General features: G+C 41.5%; 1 protein-coding gene across 1 annotated transcript in view; it reads left to right on the top strand.

Annotated features, from left to right (window-relative positions):
* The window catches only part of XPO4 (exportin 4), a 66,108-nt gene that overhangs the window by 4,434 nt on the left and 36,391 nt on the right, over nt 1-25,283 (top strand). The window contains exons 2-6 of the mRNA XM_083736168.1: nt 8,650-8,755; nt 9,930-10,071; nt 11,341-11,479; nt 23,541-23,657; nt 24,223-24,376. Coding sequence (XP_083592294.1) covers nt 8,650-8,755; nt 9,930-10,071; nt 11,341-11,479; nt 23,541-23,657; nt 24,223-24,376 — 658 coding nt within the window. The remainder of the gene's footprint in view (nt 1-8,649; nt 8,756-9,929; nt 10,072-11,340; nt 11,480-23,540; nt 23,658-24,222; nt 24,377-25,283) is intronic.

Consider the following 25,283-nt stretch of genomic DNA (forward strand, 5'->3'; position numbering starts at 1 on the left):
CTTACACCTCAGTTATTAGCAAGTCAGTTTGGAAGCAAAGCTAACCAATAATGGTGGAATTTACTTGCAATTAACCCCTTCTTCCCCACATAGACATTTTATGTGGTCAAATATGGGAAGGAGCTTACTCTTGCTGGACTAGTGAGAGCACATGGGATTTTCCAGTTCAGTTGTTTGCTTTTTCCTGCTGTGGTAGAGTTGAAAGAGATGGGAGGGGCACGATAGCCTGAGGCCCATTCCTGATTTTTCTGTGGACACAATTCTTAGGGGGCATATTGCCCAACCTGGGGAATAAATGGGTTTAAAATTTCAACCTTTGCCAGTAGTTCCTTGAGGTTGTGAAAATCGTACACCAGAGGTTGTTTTTTTAGAGTTTTGATAAATCTCCATCTCTTTCAATATTCAGAAACATAGCATTCAGAACACAACAGTAAAAGTGGGCTGCAAAATCATCTGAAAGCTTCTTTTAATCCAAGGAAGCTTAACTTGTAGACCCTCTTGCCTACAATTCGGCTACGACTCTCTTTTTTAAAAAATATATATTTATTAAGATTTTTAAACATAAATGCAAAAATAATGAACAATGTAACATATATCATAACATAATTTCTTAACTTCTTTGGACTCCCTCACGTCTCCCGCTCCCACTTGCATCATTGTCAATTCTTGCCCGCAATTTATCATCTTGTTTACATTCTTGTGTCCCATTCATTTAGAATATAATCTAATAATTCTCCCAAAGGTTTATGATTTTTCCTCAATCTCACTTATCATCCTAATTGCATCTAATTTAGTGGTGCTCAATTATTTATGATCTAGCCTCCATCTTAACATTCAACCAAATTACAGTGCTTTTTAAAATAAATCTTAAATTTCTTCCAGTCTTCTTCAACCTTCTCTTCTCCCAGGTCTCGGATTCTGCCGGTCATCTCGGCTAGTTCCATATAGTCTATCAGTTGCATCTGCCACTCTTCCAGTGTGGGTAGATCTTGAGTTTTCCAGTGCTTCAATTCGGCTACGACTCTCATCATTCCTGATCATTGGATGCTAATTGGGGCTGATGGGAGTTGTAATAATAGAGCAACATCTGGAGGGCCACAAGTTAGCCACCCCTGTTTTAAAGGAGCAAATCGTTTTTACTAATAAGATACCTACATAATGCATAAGTATATTGGGCATCTCAATGGAATAATAGGTGAAGGGTGGCTGAAAAGGAATTTCCATTTCTATTTGTTTCTGCTGGTTTACAAGTCCCGTGCCTAACCTTATATGATGCCAAGTGTGTAGTTTGGGACAAACCACGGTAGAAGGCCAAATGGGATGGCTTGGCAGTCTGGAGGATCCCCAATGTTGCTGTAGCACTTTCATGAATTTGAGTTTTTTAACGAAACATGTCTTTCTCTTAAAGACCTGACAGTTTAACTACTAAAGTTTCCCAGTATTTGCTTGGGCAGATTTTTTGCCAAGTTATTAGGCCCTCCCTGCTATGGTGAATGAAGGGTTTGAAGTTTTACTGTTGTCTATGAGGATCAGCTCAAATTGAAAAGGTGTGAAGACAGAGGAAGCCAGACACTCTGTAGACAGGAGATTTCTTGTTCAGTTATCTATGCTAATTGATTGATGCAAGAGATTTCAGCTTAAAAACAAGGCTGGGAGAGTATAGGGTGGAGCTTGTACCTTTTCTCTTTGATGAGGTTTATATAAGCAGCATGGTAAAAGTTCTGTGTGCATTTCTATGAAATCTAAATTTCATCTGGCTGAAGAAGAGCTTTTGTTAAACAAATGCTTATTATGTTTCTCAAAGTTGAACCTACGCGTGTTTACACAGAAGCAGACACCACTGAGTTCTGTGGATCATATTCCCAGGTAAATTTACAAAGGATCGCAGTCTTAGAATCACAGTATAGTGTTAGCAACAGTTGGATGACAGGTAGTATTTTGTACCTAGAATATAGAAGATTTCTCACATCTGCTACACATGCACACCCCTTTTGAATAGACACCCTAATTCACTATTTGAACTTTCAGTAAATAAGGTTCATATTATGCCATTAGGTACCATGATACCATCATTGGTCAGATCATTTAACATAGATACGTAGAGGCTAATGAAGGAGGAAACCCATTGCAGTTTTGAACCAATCTTTATAATTTGTTGGTGCTATCCTGGTGGGACTGGGCTTTGCAGCTGGCTGTTAGAAACAAAAAATTCAAAACCTAGCCCAGCCATTCATTATAGGCAGAACCCTGCTTCCGATATGAAATGATACTTGCTGGATATTTGAAGGTGTTGGAAGTACCTGACAAGAGTAGGGACAGTACACAGTGGTTTTGTATGTAATCATCATGCAAAATAAAAGCAAGCATGATTAAGCCTTTGAGAAAGGTCTGCTGTCCTCAGCTACAACATTCTTTCTTGGGTACATGTCTTTAGAGTGGAGCCTTGGATGCCAATTTACACACTAAAATCAAATTTGCTCACATGCAGAAACACTGGCTATCTGAAATATTCCTTTAACAGGCATTATTGTTATCTGGCTATCATTTGCCGCTGACATGTTTAGACAGGATCTTTAACTTACAGTGCTGGCTTCCTGTTTTCTCCCAGATCCAGCACAAGCTTGCCCTTGCCTTCAAAGACCTCCATGGCCTTGTTCTCCTTGAATTTGTGTCAATATCTTACTGGAGAGTCCAGCACTAGCTCATGGGGTCTGGAGGCGAAGGCACCGGAGGGTGGTCTCGCTCCTTTGCGCTGAGGTTCTCCCCTAAATTTCTTCTTTTTAAAGTGTCTTTAAGTCCAATTCTAGAGTGGGGAAACCAATTTTTGCGCCGCTGAGTCTCTGCTCCTGGGAAATCCACCAGAGTAGGGGCAACTTACGCCTTCTGTTGCTCCTGCTTCGCCTCTCCAGGTGCCGAGTCTGTCGTGAGCAGCTCAGAGCTCAAACTCCGACCCGACGCTGAGCGCGCTGTTCCGGAAGCCTTCTCTCTTCTCTTCAAATCTCTTTGGCTTGGCACAACTCCCTAGTTCTCATGCTAGCTACTATAGTCTGCAGCTAAACTTAAATGCACCTGACTGAAGTGACTGCATTCTGCTTCCTTGTTTAACATGTCTCCATTTGCCTCTCCTTCCCTTTGTGTTTCCCCGTTTCAATTTTTTAAAATAACATTTTTTATTTTCATGGTATAGAAGATAAATTTTGAGAAAACAATTGTTATAACAGTAAACAACACATAACTTGTCCTGACAAAATTGCAGGGTTTTAAAAAAAACTTTCAGTGGATGTATTACACTTTCCTTTGGTAAAATAAAACATGCTTGTACTGTCTTTCCAAAAGTTTAATACTTATCATGTATTTTTATTATGATCCCAGGTGGATCATTGAATTCAAAACAAATGTTAAACGTCAGGAATAAAACCTCAACATTGGCTTTATGGTGCTGGCAAAGGGGGAAAGCAAGATTGATTGAAACTAGTTTTTCATTTTATAATTGGCATATTGTATAGTTATTATAGTTGATTAAACACTGGTTTGCCACCAAATGGAGCTTGTATACAAATTAGGCACACAATCAGGGCATTTCTTTGTGTATTATACATGCCCCTTGCAGTGCTTACAGACATGTGGGAGGGAGGCTGATAGATTTGTCTAGCTCTCCTGTACATATGCAAGAATACCAAACAAAATAATTTACTTGAAGATTAAGGCCAGGGTCAAAAGAACCATGACATTCTTTCAGCTTATTTTTATTGAACAGCAGCCTCCAAACTGAGGACAGTTACTTGGGTATGGTATGCATGTGCTTTGTGTATGTGTGATCTGTCTGATGAAAATATTCATCTGGGGCAGTACAAACCTCTTGTCTGAGCCTGTTACTCTTTAGATTCTTGCCTCGGTGCCCAAACTTTCCATAATTTGCCATCAAAGTAGACCTTTTTTACATTTGTGATGCTTGACCGAAAGGGTGTATTTTACCCAGTAACATTTTAAATATATATTTTTATCAATTTCTAAAAATATAAAGAAAAACATAAGAACCAAAACAACTTTCGTTCATGGAGAGCATGAGTACAGCATCAAATTACTTAGGTATTACTTAACACAGCTACTTCAAGGAAAAACATCCACCATAAAGTTGCATGTATGATAAGCATCTCTGTACCCGTTTATATAACTAATGGATGGAAACCAAGTTACATCAAAGTGATCACGTTTAGACATGCCTCTTATTTTTACGCAGTAACGCGATTATTTTGCATAGAGAGACACACTTTAACTCAGCTGGCTTGACTAGAGGGTAATGGATGAAGTTTTAACACAGAATTGACATAGACTTTTATCATGTGTTGGGTTTAATTGTTGTCTTCTCTGGCTTCTCCTTTCCTTCTGCCTTGCATGTGACTCAGGTCCTTGTTGATATCTTTGTTGTTAAGTGGATATATTTGTTCTTGTGTATTGGCTGTTACAAGTTGTATCCAGCTAAGTCATGGCTCATGGCTCAGTCGGTAGAGCATGAGACACTTAATCTCAGGGTCATGGGTCCGAGCCACACATTGGACAAAAGATTCCTGCATTTCAGGGGATTCACTAGATGGTTCTTGTGGTCCCTTCCCACTCTACAATTCTGACTCTTTGACTCATAAGTCATGCTTAGAGTAGACCAGCTGATAAAAGGTAAAGGTACCCCTGCCCGTACGGGCCAGTCTTGACAGACTCTGGGGTTGTGCGCCCATCTCACCTAAGAGGCCAGGGGCCAGCGTTGTCCGGAGACACTTCCGGGTCACGTGGCCAGCGTGACATCGCTGCTCTGGCGAGCCAGAGCCGCACACGGAAACGCCGTTTACCTTCCCGCTGGTAAGCGGTCCCTATTTATCTACTTGCACCCGGAGGTGCTTTCGAACTGCTAGGTTGGCAGGCGCTGGGACCGAGCAGCGGGAGCGCACCCCGCCGCAGGGATTCGAACTGCCGACCTTTCGATCGGCAAGTCCTAGGCGCTGAGGCTTTAACCCACAGCGCCACCTGCGTCCCTAGACCAGCTGATATTAGTGGACTAATATTAGTCAAACCCATTGATTTTAGCTTGAGTATGACTTAGTTCATTTACATTAAGTTCAGCATTAAATTTCAGCTTACGATTAGGAACACTGCTAAAAATCCTCACTTGCCAAATAAGCTCTTGACCTGTGACCTTCCAGATGTTGTGGGACTGAAACTCCTATCAGCCCTAGCCAACAAAAACCTGCAGGATCACAGGCTTCTCATTCCTGATGCACGAGAACTGAATAACTTACAGCTTCTTCCGAACCATTTAACATGTGCATAGAGGGGTATGGGGAGGAAGCACACCGGAGTCGAGCAAGTTCACACCTGCGTTTGCAGAACAGGGATGGTGTGCCGCTTCAGTCCTTGTAATTTGTGGTCCAGTCTTTCTATCAGTTGAAAACCTCTTATCCCAAATAGAAGTGATGAAGTTCTATTTGGTGATGAAGTGAAGAAGTGATGCACACCAGCTATGACCCCTCCTGGACCCAGAGAGCCTTGCCAAAGTGATGCATTCTCACGTGTCCACAAGAGATAAGACTACTGCATTGCATTATGCATGGGGCTGCCCTTCAAGATTCCTTGGAAACTTAATATGTGAGTGTATGTTTAGTGGCCTGCTGCAGAAGGGCACTGCAAAATATTCACTTGGCTGCTCTTGTCTGGAGCTGTTGCTGATCTGGAGCTGCATAGATTCCTTAGGAGGGTTCCTGCATGTGGTTATTTACTAAAGCCCAGTGTTAATAACTCTTGTGGTGATAAACCAGAAAAGTAAAGCTTTTGGTTGACAATTTTGGACAATTTTCTTATGACAATCTTGTGATACTAAGGATAGTAGACTGGTGGGGTTTAAATTTAGCCGAAGCAAATAATTAAATGTCCTACACCAAATATGTAATTCAACAGAGGGGAGATTAGCCCCCAGGTGCAATGAAGCATTTGGAACACAGGATGGAACAGAAAAAATTGCCTTAGAAACTTAGACTGAACAGCTTCTGTAGATCCAAGATGAGCACCTGTCCAAATCTGAGCCCCATATAATAACTGTGCTAGGGGTTGAGCATTGACCATGCTGGCTTGGCTTTGTGGGAGTAGTCAGGACTTTTTTTCAGCTGGAACTCAGTTCCGCTGTCTCTCAGGTGGGCACCATTGCCATTATAAGATACTACATTTGAATTAGCCAAACGGCCAAGAAGCAATCTCTGGAGGCATGCAGGCTTCCCCATCTCTGTTGTAGAAGATGCTCTTTGGGTTGCATTATCACTATTCTTTACTTGTATGTTGTTTGTAATCCTTCTCATGAATCCTTGCAACATCACAGTCGTGTGTGTCACTATCGGCTGTAGCCTGGCTATGTAGAGATCTAGTCTAGGCAAAGTTTTTCAAAGTTCAAAGTGGGCTTGTTTTTTTTTAAAAAATATTGTTCCTCTGTCCTCTTATGACATCTTTGCCTATTCTTTTCTATATATTGTTTGCTTTCAAATATCCTCCTTTCTGCTTATTGTAGAGTGTTTGTATAGGTTATCTTCTCATTGACCTGTCTTTTAAATAAAATTACAGAGCACTTGTAATATTTTTGCACCAATAAAAATATACTTGCCTGCTTTTTTGCCAATGAACACATTCTTATTTCCTCATTCAGTCTCCACTCCTAAGAAATATATTCTTTATAATCACGAGCAAGTTGGAACTCGGGTAAAAGAATTATTTCTCTGTAGCCAGTGACTCATAACATTACAATAGCAAATAATATTTTGCTTGCAAGCAATCAGTATGGTTATAGGCTGTCTTCGAGGGATAGACATGTGTGAATTAAATAGTGTATTCAACTGTGTCTTGCAGGTTAAAAGGTAGTTTGAAAGTTAATAATGGCCACTTAGTTGAAAATTCATCTGATGGAAAGCTACTTGATCACTATAAATCCTTAAATTCCATAATATACCTTCAGATACATACGCTTGTTGTGTATGAATGCTTACAGCGACATGCTTTTCAGATTCTGAATAAGTTTTGTCTACTACTTGTACAACAGGATTCTAAAGGCATTGTATTTGTATACTATACAATATTGTGTAGTATAGCATAGGATGCTTGTAGCACAGTCCACTTACACAAGCTTCCGCACCTTCTGAAGCTCCTGCAGCCAATCAGAAGCCGTGCTTTGGTTTTCGAATGTTTTGGAAGTCGAATGGATTTCCGGAACAGATTCTGTTCAACTTCCAAGGTACGGCTGTATTTAATTTCAGGATCCTCACCCCCCACAATTCTTGCCAGAGTTTTAAACTCTTTTAATAAGGTGTTTTTAAAATACTGTAAGCAAACGGGGGGGGGGTCCTTTTGGTGAGGAAATGGAATTATTATTATTATTATTAATAATAATAATAAATAATGATTGTTATCAGAATGATCTGTAGAACATCAAAACCTTGAGCTGACCAGACTTTGTTGGGAAGTTGCCTAGTGTTGTGTGTTTTCACATGGCATATGCTGACCTTAACACTAGAGCAAGAGTTCCAAAACCCTGGAATGTGGGGCACGAACCCACAACCCTGAGATTAAGAGTCTCATGCTCTACTGACTGAGCTATCCCTCTGCAGTGTGTCTGTGAAGAACATGTAAAATTTTAATTCTATAGAATTCAAATTGCACTGCAAGAAAATGGAAAAAAGAAAGAAAGAAAAAGAGCGATACAAATACAATTAAAAATGATACGGCATTCAACGCATCACATTGCAGTTGCAACTGCGGACAGGAAAACAACCATCAAGTGGTCCTTCAATACCATCAACAATTTTCAAGTGGTCTGTGGGGGAAATGTTTGAGAGCCACTGCACTAGAGGGCAGTATTTTACTGCTAAAGACCTTGTTGTTGGCTTCTTGAAAGTTCAGGTCTAACGAATCTTCAGTTTGCAACATTGTTGTTCTCCCCCCCCCCCAAAACAAACATGCTCTAGGAAATATGATACTACCATATTCAGGTTCCCCCAGTCGAGGACCAAATATGTCTTCAGTGCAGGAGAAGTTAATTATGTCTGATTGTCAACAAGAATCAGTTTGTAGGTAACAAGGATACTAAATGGCAGCTTATAGCTGGAACCCAGAAGTCTTAGCTGACTCCTTTTAACACCGGTATTTTTGATACTAAATTCTTTTACCAGTATTTGAAGTTCTCTCGGCTATTCAGCTGAGCAAGCTATTTGCTGTGCTCTTGGCAGGAAGAAGAAGTAGTGCATTGGCTTTTACTGGGAGTTGTTGTTCTGCTGCTACTGTATTGCTTGGGATGGATCTGAATCACAGGCTGTCTCTGAATCTGTTTTAGGGAATTTTTGTAATTATATTTGAATGCTGATTAATGTTCGTTGTTTTGTAGCCTTTCCTGGGATCATGAATGTGAAAAAGTGCTATAAATATATATTTTAGAAATCTGATCATCATAATCTTTTATATTATTATTTTAAAGAAAAACACACCTTCAGTTAAGTGTAGTCATATTTCTGCCCTTGAAAATAGGGTCTTGTGGTTATTCGTAACATGGGTTTTCACTGGAAACAGAAGGTTCCTCCCCGTCCTGCACAATATATTGAAGCAAACTATCTATTTTCTCCTTAGGCACCACCTTCTATGGTCAATAATGAACAACGTCAGCATGCTGAACACATATTCTTATCATTTAGAAAATCAAAATCGCCATTTGCTGTTTGCAGGCATATTTTAGGTAAGTCCTTATGTGTGTATTCAGCTGATTATTCAAAGTGGATCACTAAGACAGATTCATTGGCCCATTACATCACTTGCCTACTTGTGGGTTTTGTGTGTTGGTATGTTTGAGAAATGCTGCTGTCTGCATGTCAGATTGGATCTGGGGTTTTCACACTGCAGTCCTTTGCACACTTAACCAAGGAGCAAGTTGCCCCAGATATCAGTGGGGCTCCTCAGCCCCTGATTTAAAGGTCAGTATTCACTGAAACGCGGAGAATTGAGTTAGGGACCAGCAAGTCCACTCTTTTGCCAGCTGTAACAAGCAGGACACCAGTTTATGTAATTCTCTGTAAATCGTCACTGCCCTGGCACCCTGTGGTGTCATTTTGTTGCTTTTGGTGTTGATGGTTTTGAGTTTTTAAATGTTTGTCTTGCTCTCTTCCACCAGTGGTGTTCAAAGTAGCTTACAGTAATTGGCAGATACTAAAACAAAATGAAACAAAAATTACATTTTTTTTAAAAAAATCTGTTTAATTAAAAGAGCAGCTTACAAACATAAAAGAGCCGAATTGAACAAAAAACTGAGTTACATGGCAACTAAATTACAGTGATGTACGCACCAAGCAGTTTTCTCTGGGGAAGGTATTTCAAAGACATGGTGCCAGTACAGAAAAGGCTCTGGGTAGTGTCCAGCAAAGCCATACACAGAGTAGACCCTGCCTTTTGTCTCTAGTCAGCATCCACCTGGCTTGAAAAGCAAGGGCACCCAAAAATGATACTCTAAATCAGGCTTCCTCAATCTCGGCCCTCCAGATGTTTTTGGCCTACAACTCCCATGATCCCTAGCTAGCAGGACCAGTGGTCAGGGATGATGGGAATTGTAGTCTCAAAACATCTGGAGGGCCGAGGTTGAGGAAGCCTGCTCTAAATCACCCTTCTCTAACCTGGCACCCTCAGTGCAGTGCTGGCTGTGTCTGATGGGAGCATCTAGAGGGCACCAGGTTGGGGAAGCCTGCTTTAAATGAAAAAACATTATGACCTGCCAGTTGCCACTTATTTCTGATTGGGAAACCCTTTTAACATGCTTGGTTTGTGCTAACTGTGTTTAATCGTGGCGGGTTTGTGTAACCAGTGCCTTCTAGGTTAGTTCCTGTGGATTGCAAACTTACCATTTTGGATCTCTCCGGCAGAAACTAGTAAAGTGGACTATGTCCTTTTTCAAGCTGCCACGGCGATCATGGAAGCAGTTGTACGAGAATGGATCCTGTTGGAAAAAAGTAGCATTGAGTCCCTACGAACATTCCTTTTAACATATGTCTTACAAAGACCTAAGTAAGTAATACTGCTAAAAAAAATACTTCTGAAGTGTGCCAGTCCTAAAAAAAATTTTGTAAGTGTTCCTGTTCAGAAATATGGAACCCAGTCAATGAGAAAATGCCTTCTGTTTTCATGGGGAGGAGCATAGTTTATTGATAAGATCATGTGGTTTGCATGCAGAAAGCTGCGGGTTTCAGGTAGCAGGTGACAGGGAAAACTCCTTGCCAGAGAGCTGTAGAGAGCTGCTCCCCACCAGAGTAGACAAGATTTGACTAGATAGACCAATGACTTGAGTCCCGATCTGCATATACATATAAAACAGTAGCATGCCACTTTCAACAGTCGCAGTTTCCCCCAAGGAATCCTGGGAACTGTAGTATTTTAAGCCTCCTGAGAGTTGTTAGGAGACCCCTATTCCCCTCACAGAGCTACAGTTCCCAGAGTTCCGTGGAAAGAGGAATTGGCTATTAAACCACTTCTGTTGTCTGCAGGGTTTTCTGCTTTGCCAGCACATTCCCCACAGGAAGCACGCTGCCAAAATGGAGCACAGCAGGATTGAACTCCGGTCCACTGTCCCTCAAACCTTGTGGGAGGCCGGAATATATTTTGAGGGGGGAAAATGAATGAATTCCTATGCCCCACAAATAACCCAGAGATGCATTTTATGTAAAAGGACACATTCTACTCATGTAAAAGCATACTAATTCTGGACTGTATGTGGGCCGGATTTAGAAGGCGATTGGGCCGGATCCAGCCCATGGGCCTTAGGTTGCCTACCCCTGGACTAGATGATCCTCAGTTTCCCTTCCAGCTCTACAATTCTATGAGATTGTAAAATAATTGGAATTCTATTCAGTCAGATGGATGCTGTCTGTGCTACTTATATTAACCATGGGGAATTATATACCATAGGAGCTAAAGAAGTTTTCAGTAACTTAAAAGGAACATCTCTCAGAGATTGCAGCTAATGTTCCAGACAACGTGCAACAATTAATGCACAAGAGAACCAGGCTCAAAGCAGCAGCGGACCAAACAATTCAGTTCCAGGGTTGGGGGGGGGGAACCTTTGTTCCACTAGATGTTACTGAACTACAACTCCCATCAGCCCCAGCAAGCATTTTCAAAGGCCAAGGGCGATGGGTTGTAGTTCAGCAACATCTAGAGGACCAAAGGTTCCTATCCTTGCTCTACTCCAAGAGCAGTACAGCTAAGGATTTTACTTTATAAGTCTTGGAACGGTTGCCTTGATTCTGAATATTAATTTTTTGAAAATTTTATTTGCAGCCTCCAGAAGTATGTGCGGGAGCAGATATTGTTAGCCGTAGCGGTAATAGTGAAACGAGGGTCCTTAGACAAATCAATTGAATGCAAGAGCATTTTTCATGAAGTCAGCCAGTTGATAAGCAGCGGCAACCCCACAGTGGTAAGTTCCTGCTTTTTAAAATATATTTCAACCTATCTGCCCAAACCTTTCCTCGCAAACTTAAGGCACTTAAAAACTGAATCTGGTGAGTTGCACCTGGTGATGCCTGGTCTACACATGCAGCAGAATGTGGCCTGCATCTGAGAAATCATATACTTGTGATTTTCCTGCAAGTAGAAAGTTAGCACAGCAGAGAGTGGAGTGGGATGGAAGACCCTTTTTTCTGATATTCTGGAGCTTTACTTGGCCAGGATTGTTAAAACTGGTAGTTTGCAGAGTTACAGTCCGCTTGACCACTTCATCCTGCTGCATCTGTAGGCCAGGCCAAAGTTGTTGCTTGAGTAGAAGTTTGCCATTAAGTGGGAAAAATGAACTAGTGATTGTGAAATGAATTTAGTTATGGTATGGTAATAAGTTAAATCCCAGTACTCTGCCACGATGTGAGATCATTATGCTTTGATTCAAATTTGACACTTAAATACAACACAAGGGATATGTTATTCTCCCAGTGATTCATTGTAGAGCTATCATTCACATTATTAATGTGACAACTTCATTTGAATGTTAGTACTGAACTTGTTTGAAGAGCCACAACAGTTTGATATCAAAGTGGATTTTCCATTGGTAAGCATTGTTTCCCTTGCACTCCGTTCAATTTGCATCTGTCCCTTGCCGTGTCCTGTCTATGATTCAGCTGTTGGAATTGTCTGAGGGAAGACCTTTTCCATTCCCTGGGGAGGTGGTGTGGTTGGGCCGAAGGGGTGTGTGTGTGCCGGCACAGAACTGAAAATGGCAATACAAAATTTACTCGTGTTACATTCTTAGAATCCAATGAGGAAATATCCTCCAGCCTCTCTGAAGCTCTAAATAGATTTCCAGTACCTTATTTCCACTTGTGTGCCTGTAGAGTTCAATTCCACACACTAAGCCAGAAGATAAGGTTTAAAAAGTTCCGTTGTGGAAATAAGCCATCTAGATTTCAAACTGAAACCTTTCCTAGTTAAAGCCAAATAAGTTGAAATGCTTATCTGCGACTAATGCTTGTCCAAAGATAAGATTTGTATGTTTGTTTTCCCCAGATGAAATCTGTGCTACAGGTTCTGTGAGCCGGCTAACAAAAAATACTGAAGGGGGTGTAGTGAGAATAATGCAACTCCTATCGCAGTGCTACAAAAAGCACAAATATGTATAAAACCTAAATCATTGCTTGAAGGGGTGTGTGTGTGTGTACAGTTGTACCTTGGATCCCGAACGCCTTGGTACTCGAACGTTTTGGCTCCTGAACGCCGGAAACTGGAGTGTTCTGGTTTGCAAACGTTCTTTTGGAACCTGAATATCTGGCAGGGCTTCTGCGGCTTCTGATTGGCTTCCTGCAGCCAATCAGAAGCCGCGCTTTGGTTTCCTAACATTTTGGAAGTCGAACTGATTTTTGAAACGGATTCCGTTCGACTTCCAAGGTTCAACTGTATAGGAACTGCTGGCTTTTGCATGGTTGGAATGTAACCCACTATACAAAGGGACTCTGGCTCTCCCCACTTTCCCTCTGGCCCTGACCACTGCTGGCATGTGGCCCCTAGAATGTTGTACACAGTGGACTGAGAAGGGTTCCCCACCTTGTTTTTGGGAGGGAAGCTATGCGGGAAGCCATTAGAGCAGCGTGGAAGCAATTGGAGTAACAACTGAAGAGGCCCCAGATTTGCATCACGCAACAACAGCCAGATCAAAGAGCACTTTGAGTTTTTTCCAAAGAACTGTTTTTTCAGGAGCAATTCTTGAGGACAGATCTTCTCCGGATAGTTGCTCAGGGGTTGAGAGTGTGTATCTTGCCACACAAATTGAGCCATTTGTGAATTAGTCAGTCTCCACAATAAGGTGTGTTTTATCAAACAGAAAATGTTCTCACTTTTACAGAGCAAGCGTACTTGAGTGTACCATTCTATGCAAACACATGCATTTTTAATTACATGGATCTTGTGTACCGAATTGGGAAGAGATGCAATATTGCATGTGTTGATTATTTCTGCTTTATAACTGGAAAACACTTTTCTATTCCTTACAAGTAAAATTGGGCAATTTTTTTTGAGCCATTAATTCACAGGACTACTAGGCGCCACATAGAATTGATTCAGAGGCCTAATCCTGCTCATTGACCATCATTGATGAAGAGGTTTACACATTTCTGGTTATTCATAAAAGCCCTTGACGAACTGCAAAATGCATCTTATACAGATGTGTCTAAAACACCATTCACTTGTTCTATGAGCTGAGGAGGGTGGACCAAACTGCCTATATAACTAGAAGCACCCATCATGAAAGTTTCTACCTCTTGTAATCTGTTGCACTATAGCCTGCTTCAGTCTCTGATGGACAGAGCTTCTGCTAAAAAGCCACTGACTAATTTTAGTCAGCTTAATTCATGCTTTCCATCAATGATTCCAAGATGCTGAGGAAATGTGTGTGGGAGAGACTCCTCTTAACCACAGATGCCTGCAGTTCCTTGGCCCTGGACCTTGGTACTCTTTCTGCTTTTGCTATTTGAAGGATTCCCCTTTCTGAGACCTAAAGTGCAAATGCATCATACTCTCGTGTGTGTGTGTGTGTGTGTGTGTGTGTGTGTGTGTACTTGCTTGCCTCTAGCTGCCTGGGGAGCTGCCTCATATTAATACATAAAAATAGTCCGTTGAACACTGCTACTAATGTGTTGAGTGAGCTGTGTACTCTTGGAAAGTTTCAAAGCAGAGGAGGAGGGTAAAGGTGTTCATGATGGCCTGTGGAAAACTTTGGAACGGGTTGAAATCAGCATTTCGGTAAAGGATTGCTATAAAATGGAACTAAAAATTTATTCCCCTCCCACATAAAATGTGTTCTAAGGAAGCAATTTTTAAAAACATTTTGTAATTGAACAAAATCTCATCCCGGTTTTGTTTTTTAAAAACTGAATTTATTTAAGTACAATCATGAAGCAAAAGTTTCAGTGAAAAATTCTGAGCCAGCTGTTACATTTTGTGTCCTATGGGGGTGCCTTATTAATAGCATGAGAGATAGAAGCTCTGTTCAGCTATAACACCAACCTTTGCTGCTACACAAACCAGCCTCATGTTCCTCCTCCCCCTTGCACTTTGCAGATCAAGTTGCTACTTTTATTGTTGCATTTGAACATTAAACTATGGTTTGTGCCTGCCCTCCAAACCAGGATTGGACCCCACTGTTTGAAGCTGGTTTGTGCTCTGCTTTGGAACAGTAGCACAACCATAGTATGTCCGTTTGGATGCAGTGTTTCGTGGAAATGGGCAAAGGAAGTTAACTTGTGGGATCTGAACTTGCACAGAGCAAGTTCTGATTTTGGAAATTTAAAAGCTTGAAAACCCTAACCTAATAGCAAATGTATAGAGGGGTAACTCTTTGAAGTGGAACAAGAGGATCTGAGAACACGCAAGCAAGCTGCTTCTTTATGTATCGAGAACCAGACCAAACAGTTTCAGAGGAAAATTGCAGCAGCATCACCATGCAAAACTAACTCATTTGTTATAGACAGAACAAAGTGGAATGGATGACAGTTTGAAAGCTTGCCAGTGGGAATATATTGTTCCCGTCACTGAAGCAGACAAGAAGGCAGGCTATCACTCGGGGCAATTTTGTCCATGAAGTGCCTTGTAAATTTGTAAAACAGGCTGCACAGTGAATGTTGGCAAACGCTTCTTGATTCCAGCAAAGCTAACTTTAACAGAGGTTGACATTGAAACGTGGTAGCAGCCACTGATAGAAAGGGCATCACATTGTAGTCTTGAATATACAGTGGTACCTCGGGTTAAGAACTTAATTCGTTCTGGATGTCTGTTCTTAACCTGAAACTGCTCTTAACCTGAAGCACCACTTTAGCTAATGGGGCCTTGCGCCACCGCTGCATGATTTCTGTTCTCATCCTGAAGCAAAGTTCTTAACCCGAGGTAATATTTCTGGCTTAGCGAAGTCTGTAACCTGAAGCGTATGTAACCCGAAGTATCACTGTAGTTCAGTACACATAGGACAATTCGGCCATATTGGAACTGATAAGCCTCCCTCAAACTCTTGATAACAGTTCTACTATGAAGCAATGGAACCCCTAAGGCTTTGCACTGATCCTTTTTCTATATAAAGGAAAAGCAGAAGTGGATTCTTGAAACGTTTTATTTATTGCCTTTATACATAACCTTGTTGCCAAGTCACCCAAGATGGTTTTCAATCTTAAAATATCAAAGCAAATGATACAGAACGGCAGAGCAGAGTCCTTCCAGGCTGACGGATGGTCCTTTGGGGACCATTTGGCATGATCTCCCTGGTCTGGGCCTTCCTCACATCTGCCTTCCTTCGGGGCACACAGATCTGAAGTAGCAAGAGGGTGAAGGGGCACAAGCGACCTGATAGTTGCTTCAGGAGCAGTGGTATGCGGCCCGTAGGAGCCTGGGCTGCTTCTCTTCTTCCTTCCCTCAGGGCACACAGATCTTAAGTTTTATTATCTGGAAGGGTCCTGTCCCTTCACTCCAGTTGTAAAAGACGCCAGGCAAAAATATTCCTCTTCAGTTAGGCCTTTGCTGTCAAAATCTATGTCCTTTTAAACATACGTGAGGTGTGGGTGTGTTATTTTTTAATTATTATTATTCTACACATTTTTGTGGGGGGTCCTTTTGGTGCATGATTTTATGTTGTAAACCACCCTGTGGTCTTCAGACGTTGGGCGGTATATAAATTTAGTAAATGAAAACGTAAAATAAAATAACCTGTGTTTTATAAATTGGAGCTGGAAATAGTGCAACAGCAAACGAAAGCCCAAGGGGCTTCTTCATGCTTACCCTTCTTCTCTAGGGCCCAGATTAGTAATGTTGGTGCTTTCCGCCCACAACTTGCAAGGGAAAAGGAAGGGGAAGCAAAATTGCATAGCCCACAGACAGATGGCACAACAAAACCTCGTGTGTTAAAGCAGGTAATTTAGTACAAAGACAAATAAACAAGGAATGGTTCAGTAAGAAACCTATATAAATATGAATACGTGTAAACTGTATAAAAATAGATAACCCAATGCAATTTCAAGAAGTGTTGCCAGATTTAGCCCTCTTCAGGCATCTGTGCTCCTGTTACTAATAGTGTTTTGAAGAAAAATGAAGAAGAAGAAGAAGAAGAAGAAGAAGAAGAAGAAGAAGAAGAAGAGGAGTTGTTTGGATTTGATATCCCGCCTTTCACTCCCTTTAAGGAGTCTCCAAGTGGCTAACATTCTCCTTTCCCTTCCTCCCCCACAACAAACACTCTGTGAGGTGAGTGGGGCTGAGAGACTTCAGAGAAGTGTGACTGGCCCAAGGTCACCCAGCAGCTGCATGTGGAGGAGCGGAGACGCGAACCCGGTTACCCAGGATTACGAGACTACCGCTCTTAACCACTACACCACACTGGCTCATCAAGAAAAGATAAATGGAGAGGTCTGTCAATGGACCAGTTTTGTGTAATTAGGTCCTTAAGCGAGAGAAGCTGGGGAGCTAGTGGGTGCTGATTGATAGGCCAGTGTGCTGTAGCAACTAGAGTGCTGGACTAGGGCCTAGGAGACGAGATTCAAATCCCCACAAAGCTCAGTGGATGGCCCTGGGCCAGCCAGCACCTCTTAGCATAGCCTCCCTCACAGGGTTGTTGTGACAAAAAACTCCTCCTTGAAGGAAAAGTGAGATATCAATGTAGTAATAAATACTAGAAAAAGAAAATAAAGGTGAACGCTTTGTTGTTATGTTAAACTAACCTATATAAAGCCACAAATGTTTATAGTGGGGTTTTTTCTTTGCTAGCCTGTTTAACTGTCTGTGGTTACCATTTTATTTATTTCCATTCACGACTAGTTTAACATAGAGGAAAGAAATAAAAAGCAATAGCCTTAAAATAAAAACATCAGCAGTAAAAACAATTTCCTATGTAAGAATAATTCTAAATTCAGTAAGGCTACGGACTGGTATTATTTGGGCAATGATATCTGAGCACCCTAAGCTGAGAAATGGCTGTCTAGACATGATACCCGTAGCTGAAAGGGGAGAAATGTGTCCGGTTAGCCAGTTACCTCTTGTTTTCATGCAGCCTCATACATACACCCTAGTTTATGAACCTGAATTTGTGTGTTGATTCTTTGTTTGGTCTATTGTTAACTACTTGTTGACACGCTAACTCAAACTCTTAACTAATGTTTTTTTAAAAATTATCCCTGAATGCATAATTCAGCTGTAATGAAATGCAATTCAAGTCACATTTACTCAGTGTGCAGGATTTCTTGGGGAGATCCTTCTTTTCTGAAAAGCACCCATGCAACACCCAGCTAGCGCAGAGAGCGTTGGCTCCAGCTTCGTCAAAGTGTGTGAGGGTTTTCATTGACTTGAGTAGCAGCTGGATTTAACCCCAGAACATCTAAACAGTACATATGATTCAGGGTTGACTGAAAAAGAGAAGCTATATTTACCGCTTTTTCATCTGAGGAAGGTTGCATAAGGACAAGGACTTAAAACAAAAAGCTACTTGTTGAAGTTGCTGTTCTAGAAAACGGTTTGCTTCCAGAACGCCCATGTTAGTTCTAGAGCTTCCTTGTTTCACTGTGTCTGCTTCCTCCCGTTTTATTAGTTGCAAGTCATTCTTGAGTGGTGTTATCAAATACTTCCTGCGTTCTTAGACATCAGCTAACAATGACAATATGGATTTCACAGAAGCATTTCAGAAGAACAGCCACCCTATAAATCATCTTGGCGGTGTCTGAAAATGATTTAAGACAGCAGGATTAGCTTCAGATGCTGCGATAACACAACTGTGAAGCCTCTTGGCCCTAAGTGCGGCACTCTCTTTGCTTTAGATATAAAGAGGAAAACACACAGGCGTTTTCCAAAGGGGTTTCACTGTTTTCTGTTTTGAGAAGCACTAGCAAAGGCAACTGGTCAAAGCAAAGCGATCCTTCTTTGCCTGCCGCGGACTAGGATGCACATGTCTGATGGAGACACAACAGTTTTAGCTGCCGAAATTAATTCTCCGATCAGATTCTGTGTTTTGGACAGGTGTGCACTCTCCCCTCTATTTTCCTAAACAGTCTTTGAACTCTTATCCCTTTCATCCTCTGTAACCTAACCACTCTCAAATAAAACGGTGCGCGTATGCCATTGACAGTCCCAGACACAAGTGTGAAATCCCTTCAAACATTCATTCTGGCTTTATCATTCAGTTTAAGTGACATTCTTTTCTGAAGGCACGAGTCACACTTTTGGTAAGAGCACGGCAGCACGCAGAAATAATTCATACTATTTCTCTTATAATAAAAAGAGTATATATATATTTATATATTTTTTGCAAAGTAGCATTGTTGGGTTCATTAGATCCTAAATTTAAACAACAATCATAATTGTCTGGGACCACTTTTCTTCCACTGGGTGTCTGATTGCCCAGTTAATCTCTCTTAGCACATTCTCATTGATCTTCCGTTAGAGCAGCTGAAAGTCTCTTTTAAGCATGGCAAACTTTTATAAAGTATATTCCTGGTAGTAAAGCCCAACTGGGGTAAGTGCCAGGCTATTCTAAGAGACAATTCACTCTGCAAACAAGAGAACTATTTTATTTTGTCAGATGGGGTTATTGTTTGGGTATGTAGTTTGTTCATGTGGTGGAACTAATGAAATTTCTGGTGGGTGAGACAAACTAGTTTCATGAGGTACAAACTTTGCTGGTATGAAGCTAATGTACTGTCTCCAGTTACACACTTTAGATCTTTCTTCTTAACCAGGGTTCGAGGTGGATTTGCAAACTTTGGTTAGCAGGCAATTCTAGCCAGTTTTAACCATTGTTTGGGCCAATGCTGACCAAGCTGTACAGCGTGGTTAAAGCAAATCATAGAAGGAAGAGAGAATTTGGGGAGGGAAAGGAAAGAACATGTGAGATGACAGCTTACTGATCTGCTAACCATGGTTAGTAGATCAGGAATATTACCTCTGAGTCAGTCTGTTATAGTGATATAAAATACTACTATGGAGACTTCACAAAAATTAAAGGACTGAAATCATCAGGTATTGTTTGAAGTATATGAGAATATAAGGAAAGGATAGAGACCTGCTGCCCAGCACTTAAATTTGTTGAAATTTGTTTTTCTAATAGACTATCAGGAAGCAAGCACACCAGAATTCAGAATAGTGCGTGAATGGGCCAAAGCCATAACCTGCATGCACTGCAGCAATAGACAATAAGTATTTCTAGAAAATAAAATAAAGCTTTTTGCTTGTTTGTTTTGGCTGTGGATTCCAAACTCAGTATTGTAATTTCCCACTGAATTCCACTTAAATGCGTATTTAATCTAAAAGTATCTTTTTCTTTTTCTTTCTTTTTTTTTCTTGGATTGTCTGGGATTTATATAGCTAAGAAGAATGTTAATTTTGTGTATACTAGCTGAGATAACTAGCTCTCTGTGGGGTCAAGGTACTGACATCAGAGGCATTTCTGAACAAAGATGTCGCAGTTGGTGGGTGGATGGCACTACTGTCAGCTGTTGCGTGACCTCGCATAAATAGTATCATCACGACTTTAATCTTTCGGGTGTTCAGAGGTAGTGTGCATATTTCCGTTTAACCCCTGGACACTTGCCGGCATGCATGACCCTTTAACAATTCCTGTTCCTCTGTCCATCCTTGGCACCTTGGCTCCAAATAGTCTAGGAATAAAGCCAATAGTTGTAGACATCTATTGTGCACACAACCATTGTGAAGAACAAAACAATGGAATACGGGACATTTAATGTATGATATAGAGGAGCTATAAATCGCTCTCCCTTGCAGAAATAGGTATTGTGACACTTATCGCCAAAGGTAACATTTGGTATTTGAAAGTTCGCCTTAAACGTAAAGCTTGACCCATTTGGAACAAGAGTATATACCTTTAATGGAGTCTGGAAGATCTATGAACTTCAGTGCATCTGGAAATTTTGGGGATGAACTGAACAAAGTTCACTACTACAGATTTTAGATAAATTCATTGACACAGGTAGGGTTTTCCTATCCAGGTACTGGCCTGGTCAAGACCTGTTTAGCCAGTGGCGTAGCGTGGGTTATCAGCACCCGGGGAAAGGCAAGTAATTTGCGCCCCCTAACCCATGGATTTGCGCCCCCTAACCCATGGATTTGCGCCCCCTAACTCGTGGATTTCCCTAACTCCCAGATGTTGCGCCCGGTGCGGCCGGGCCCCCCCTGCACCCCCCACGCTATGCCACTGTGTTTAGCTACCAAGATAAAACAGCAACAGACCTTTGTCTGGAAAATACAAATACAGTGGTACCTCGGGTTAAGTACTTAATTCGTTCTGGAGGTCCGTTCTTAACCTGAAACTGTTCTTAACCTGAAGCACCACTTTAGCTAATAGGGTCTCTCGCTGTTGCTGTGCCGCCGCTGAGCGATTTCTGTTCTCATCCTGAAGCAAAGTTCTTAACCCAAGGTACTATTTCTGGGTTAGCGGAGTCTATAACCTGAAGCGTATGTAACCTGAAGCATATGTAACCCGAGGTACTACTAATATGAGCATGCAATATTTAAAGCTTCTAGCTTTTAGAGGGGCTTTGGAACCTTGCAATAAGAACCTAAGAAGAGCCCTGCTGGGTGATACCAAAGCCTCATCCAGTCAAGCATATGTTTTTTTCACTGTGGCTAACCAGATTCCTGGATGAGGCCCACAAGCAGGGCATGAGTGAAGCAGCCCTCTCTCTTGTTGCTGCCCCTGGTCTTGGAGTACACAGCCATCATGTCTAGTGATAACCTAATCATCTATGAGTTTGTCTAATTCCCTTTTAAAGGTGTCTATATGGGTAGCCACCACTACACATTGTGGTCGTTCCATCGTGTGCTGTGTGAAAAGGTCTTGTCTTTCCTGAATTTTCCACCATTCCGCTTCATTGAAGTTCTAGCCTTTTGAGAGAGAGAAACTTCTCTCTATCCACACTCTCATGTGAAATTTATATGTGTCCAACCTTAACTCCCCCCCCCCAAAAAAAACCTTTAAAGCCCCATGTGTTGTAACCTGGCAAGATTATGACTGATCCACGACAATAAGTAGCTCTTTTGAGTATAAAGGTAGCTGAAATGTTCTATAAAGCCATATTTTGACTTTCATTGATTGATTTAGGAATCTCAACCATTAGACTTGTTTTCTTTTTTTCCTTTTTGTGCACCCCCCTCCTCCAATTTTCAGATAGAGGGTGGTATACAACTATGTTCTGTCTCCATGGTCAGAGGCAATGTGCTTCTGAATACAGTGGTACCTCAGGTTAAGTACTTAATTCGTTCCGGAGGTCTGTACTTAACCTGAAACTGTTCTTAAACTGAAGCACCACTTTAGCTAATGGGGCCTCCTGCTGCTGCCGCCGCACCGCCGTAGCACGATTTCTGTTCTCATCCTGAAGCAAAGTTCTTAACCTGAAGCACTATTTCTGGGTTAGCGGAGTCTGTAACTTGAAGCGTATGTAACCTGAGGTACCACTGTAGAGGGTGGTATACAACTATGTTCTGCCTCCATGGTCAGAGGCAATGTGCTTCTGAATACCAGTCTCTAGAGGCGAGAATACTGCTGTGCTGAGGTCCTGCTTCCAGGGTTCCCACAGGCATCTGGGTGGCTCCTGTGCGAGAACAGGATGCTGGACTAGATGGGCCATTAGCCTGACCCAGCAGGCTCTTCTTACATCATGTTCCTAAATTGTACACAGAGTAAAACCATAAGGCTGGATTCAACTAAAGGTTGTATTACTGCAAAGTCCTCTATGTGGATCTACCGTTGAAGTTGGTCGGGAGGCCTTAGCTCAGGGACCCTTCCAGCTCTACAATTCTATGTTTCTATGAAACTGCTGCCAGAATATAACACCTTGTTTGGAGGATTTGCGCTGGCTGCCAATCTGCTACCAGGGCAAGTTCAAGGTAATAACATATAAGGCCTTTTATAACTCAGGACCAGGTTACTTGAGAGATCCCGTTATCCCTTCTGTACCCACCAGGTCGCTGTATTGTGCAAGCCTGCTCTACAGTAACTTGTAGCAGGATTTTCTGCGTAGCTGCCGCAGTTCTGTGGAACTGCAGCCCTGTTGAGATATGGCACCCACTACCTGTTCTTTCCAGAACTAAATGAATACATTTTTGTTTCAACAAGCTTTTCCAGCTGCCTTCGGTGTTCATTTTTTTATTGTTTTTAGACCTTTAAAACTGTTTAGACCTTTTAAAACTATTTTAGCTGTTTTATGGTGGGTAGGTAGGTATGGTATGGTCACCTTGAGATGCAAGTGAAAGATGATTAATAAATTAATTTTTTAAAAATACTGAGATTTTTTCCACTGGTGGCCCCTGTAAGTGACTTGGACCATATAACTATGTATTTATTGCCTGACTTTCCAATGTTTTCAGTAGGGCTGGGTGATACCTAAATACTGTGATATGATTGATATATCACAATGTATGGAATGCATCTCGGCTGCTTCTTCCTCCCCACCTTAGGTAATGAAGAAGCAGCAGAGATACATCACCCAGCCCTACTGAGCAAGCCGCCATACCACAATAGTGGCATCCTTAAACTGCTCACTTGGAGAGTGGGAAGCCTGAGCAGAGTAGGAATAGGCAAATATATATGTGGACAGTCCACATATATATTTGCAGAAGCAAATTTAGACTGGGGATGGTGCAGAAGCAGTCACCATTACAAAAAAAGAGTAGGAATAGGCAAATATATATGTGGACTGTCCATCAAGTGACTTTTCTTCTTTAAGTTCTCAAAGCTCTTAACTAGCTCAAGGTTGTCATCTGAACTGAGAATCAATCACAATCAGTCCATCATTTGAAAAATAAGACTTTAGACATTCCATTTTGGTGACTGTAACCTTGGTTTAAGGAGCCATTTGGCCCCTAGCTTATATATCTTGAGTTTCTAACGCTGGTTTTCTTAAAATAAGTAATATAACAGATGTGTTGTGTTAAGATAATGTTGAGGTTTACTTCATCATACACTTAATTTAGTAGTAGTAGTAGTAATAATAATAATACTTCCCCTATCCTTGCAGCAAACACTGGCCTGCTCCATTTTAACGGCGCTGTTGAGCGAGTTCTCAAGTTCAAGTAAAACCAGCAACATTGGGCTAAGCATGGAGTTCCACGGCAACTGCAAGCGGATATTTCAGGTAAACAAAGGACGCATGGTTCACATTTCTTCTTAGAAATATAGAATAAAGGAAATCCCCATTTCACTTACAGATACGTACACAAAAGTTAACAGAGTATCTATAAGCACAGTAGTTGAGTTTGTAGGTAATAGACAAGACTTATCTCCATGAGCCTCTTCACACACACGCATTGCGTTAAATCACCTGTCATCTGAAAAGAGCTGTCTGTTAACTTGGACCATAGCTGAGTGCTTTGCATGCACGTCAATTCTTGGCATCAGTGGTGGGCTTTGGGAAGGTGGTGGGAGAGATGGATCTAGCCTCGTCCCCCTAGTCCACTGATTGCACGCCACTGCTTAATGTTTCCAGGTAAGGCTGGTTAAAGGTCTTCTCACTGCCAGCCGGTCTAGAATCCAGTTAGCACCCCTGCCCTAGATAGACCAGTGATCTGACTTGGTGCAAGGCAATCTTCAGATTGCAAAGAACACACACTAAGGAGCATGTATTTTTATTTTTTAAAAAATCCTGGTAGTTTATTGTTTGAACCAAAGAAATTTAAACCTTTTTTGCTTATCCTGCACAGGAGGACGACCTCCGACAGATCTTCATGCTCACAGTAGAGGTACTACAGGAATTCAGCCGGCGTGAAAACCTTAATGCTCAGATGTCTTCAGTCTTTCAGCGTTACCTTGCACTAGCCAATCAGGTCTTAAGCTGGAATTTTCTCCCTCCAAATTATATCCTTTGGAAGATCGTTTATTACATGTGGGAAATAATCACCTGATCTTGACAAACAGTCTTGAGGAAATGTAAGCTTCAGAATTCTAATTTTATTCCCAACGGGCTGCTACGTTTGCTATGTCGCTGCGTTCTTTGCTAATCGCTCATAGTTCGCTGTTGCAAATGCATCAAAATATTTGACTAAGCATCTGCAGAAAGACAACAATTAGCAGCACAACAAAACTGGAGCTAGATAGGAGCTGGAATTAGACTCCCGGGTCAAGAGGATACCGAACCGGGGGTTTATTAATATATGTGGTTATACAGTTAGACATATACTTATGCTGAAGCTGCTATTTATATTTTTGTATTTATCTGGGTGTTTTTATTTATTTACATGGGCGTTGCTAGGTTCTTAAAAGACTTTGGGGCACAGGCCTATGGCAGAAATCTGCCTCTGGGCAAATTAAAATGGCAGGAGGCTGGGGTCCTACTGACATTGCACTTTGCAGCACACCCCACCCCGCCCCTAAGCAAAGTTAAAAATAAGAGGTTAAAAAAGAAGGGGGGAGGTGCTGGAGGCCAAAGGGCCCATACAGAAGACAAGACCCGCCGTTCTGATCATAGCAACTGCTGCATTTACACTTTGTAATAATAATACATACTTAATATGTTGTGAGAATCTTTCAAATCTTTATCTTTAAAAACAAGTTTGCACCCTCTTGAATTACATTAAGCCCTACCCTTATTGCAAATGGTTTTTATTTAAATCGAATAATTGTCAAAGGCATTGTATTCTGACAGCACTGAAATGGTTCCTTTGTTGTTGTTTTTCAATTTTCAGCACCCCCCCCCCCAAAAAAAGCCTACCAATTGTTTGATAGGGTGGTGAATGATATGCAGCGTAATTTACCACTCCAGTTT

The sequence above is a fragment of the Podarcis gaigeae genome (genome assembly GCF_964106915.1).
Source record: "Podarcis gaigeae genome assembly, chromosome: 4".
Lineage (NCBI taxonomy): Eukaryota > Metazoa > Chordata > Lepidosauria > Squamata > Lacertidae > Podarcis > Podarcis gaigeae.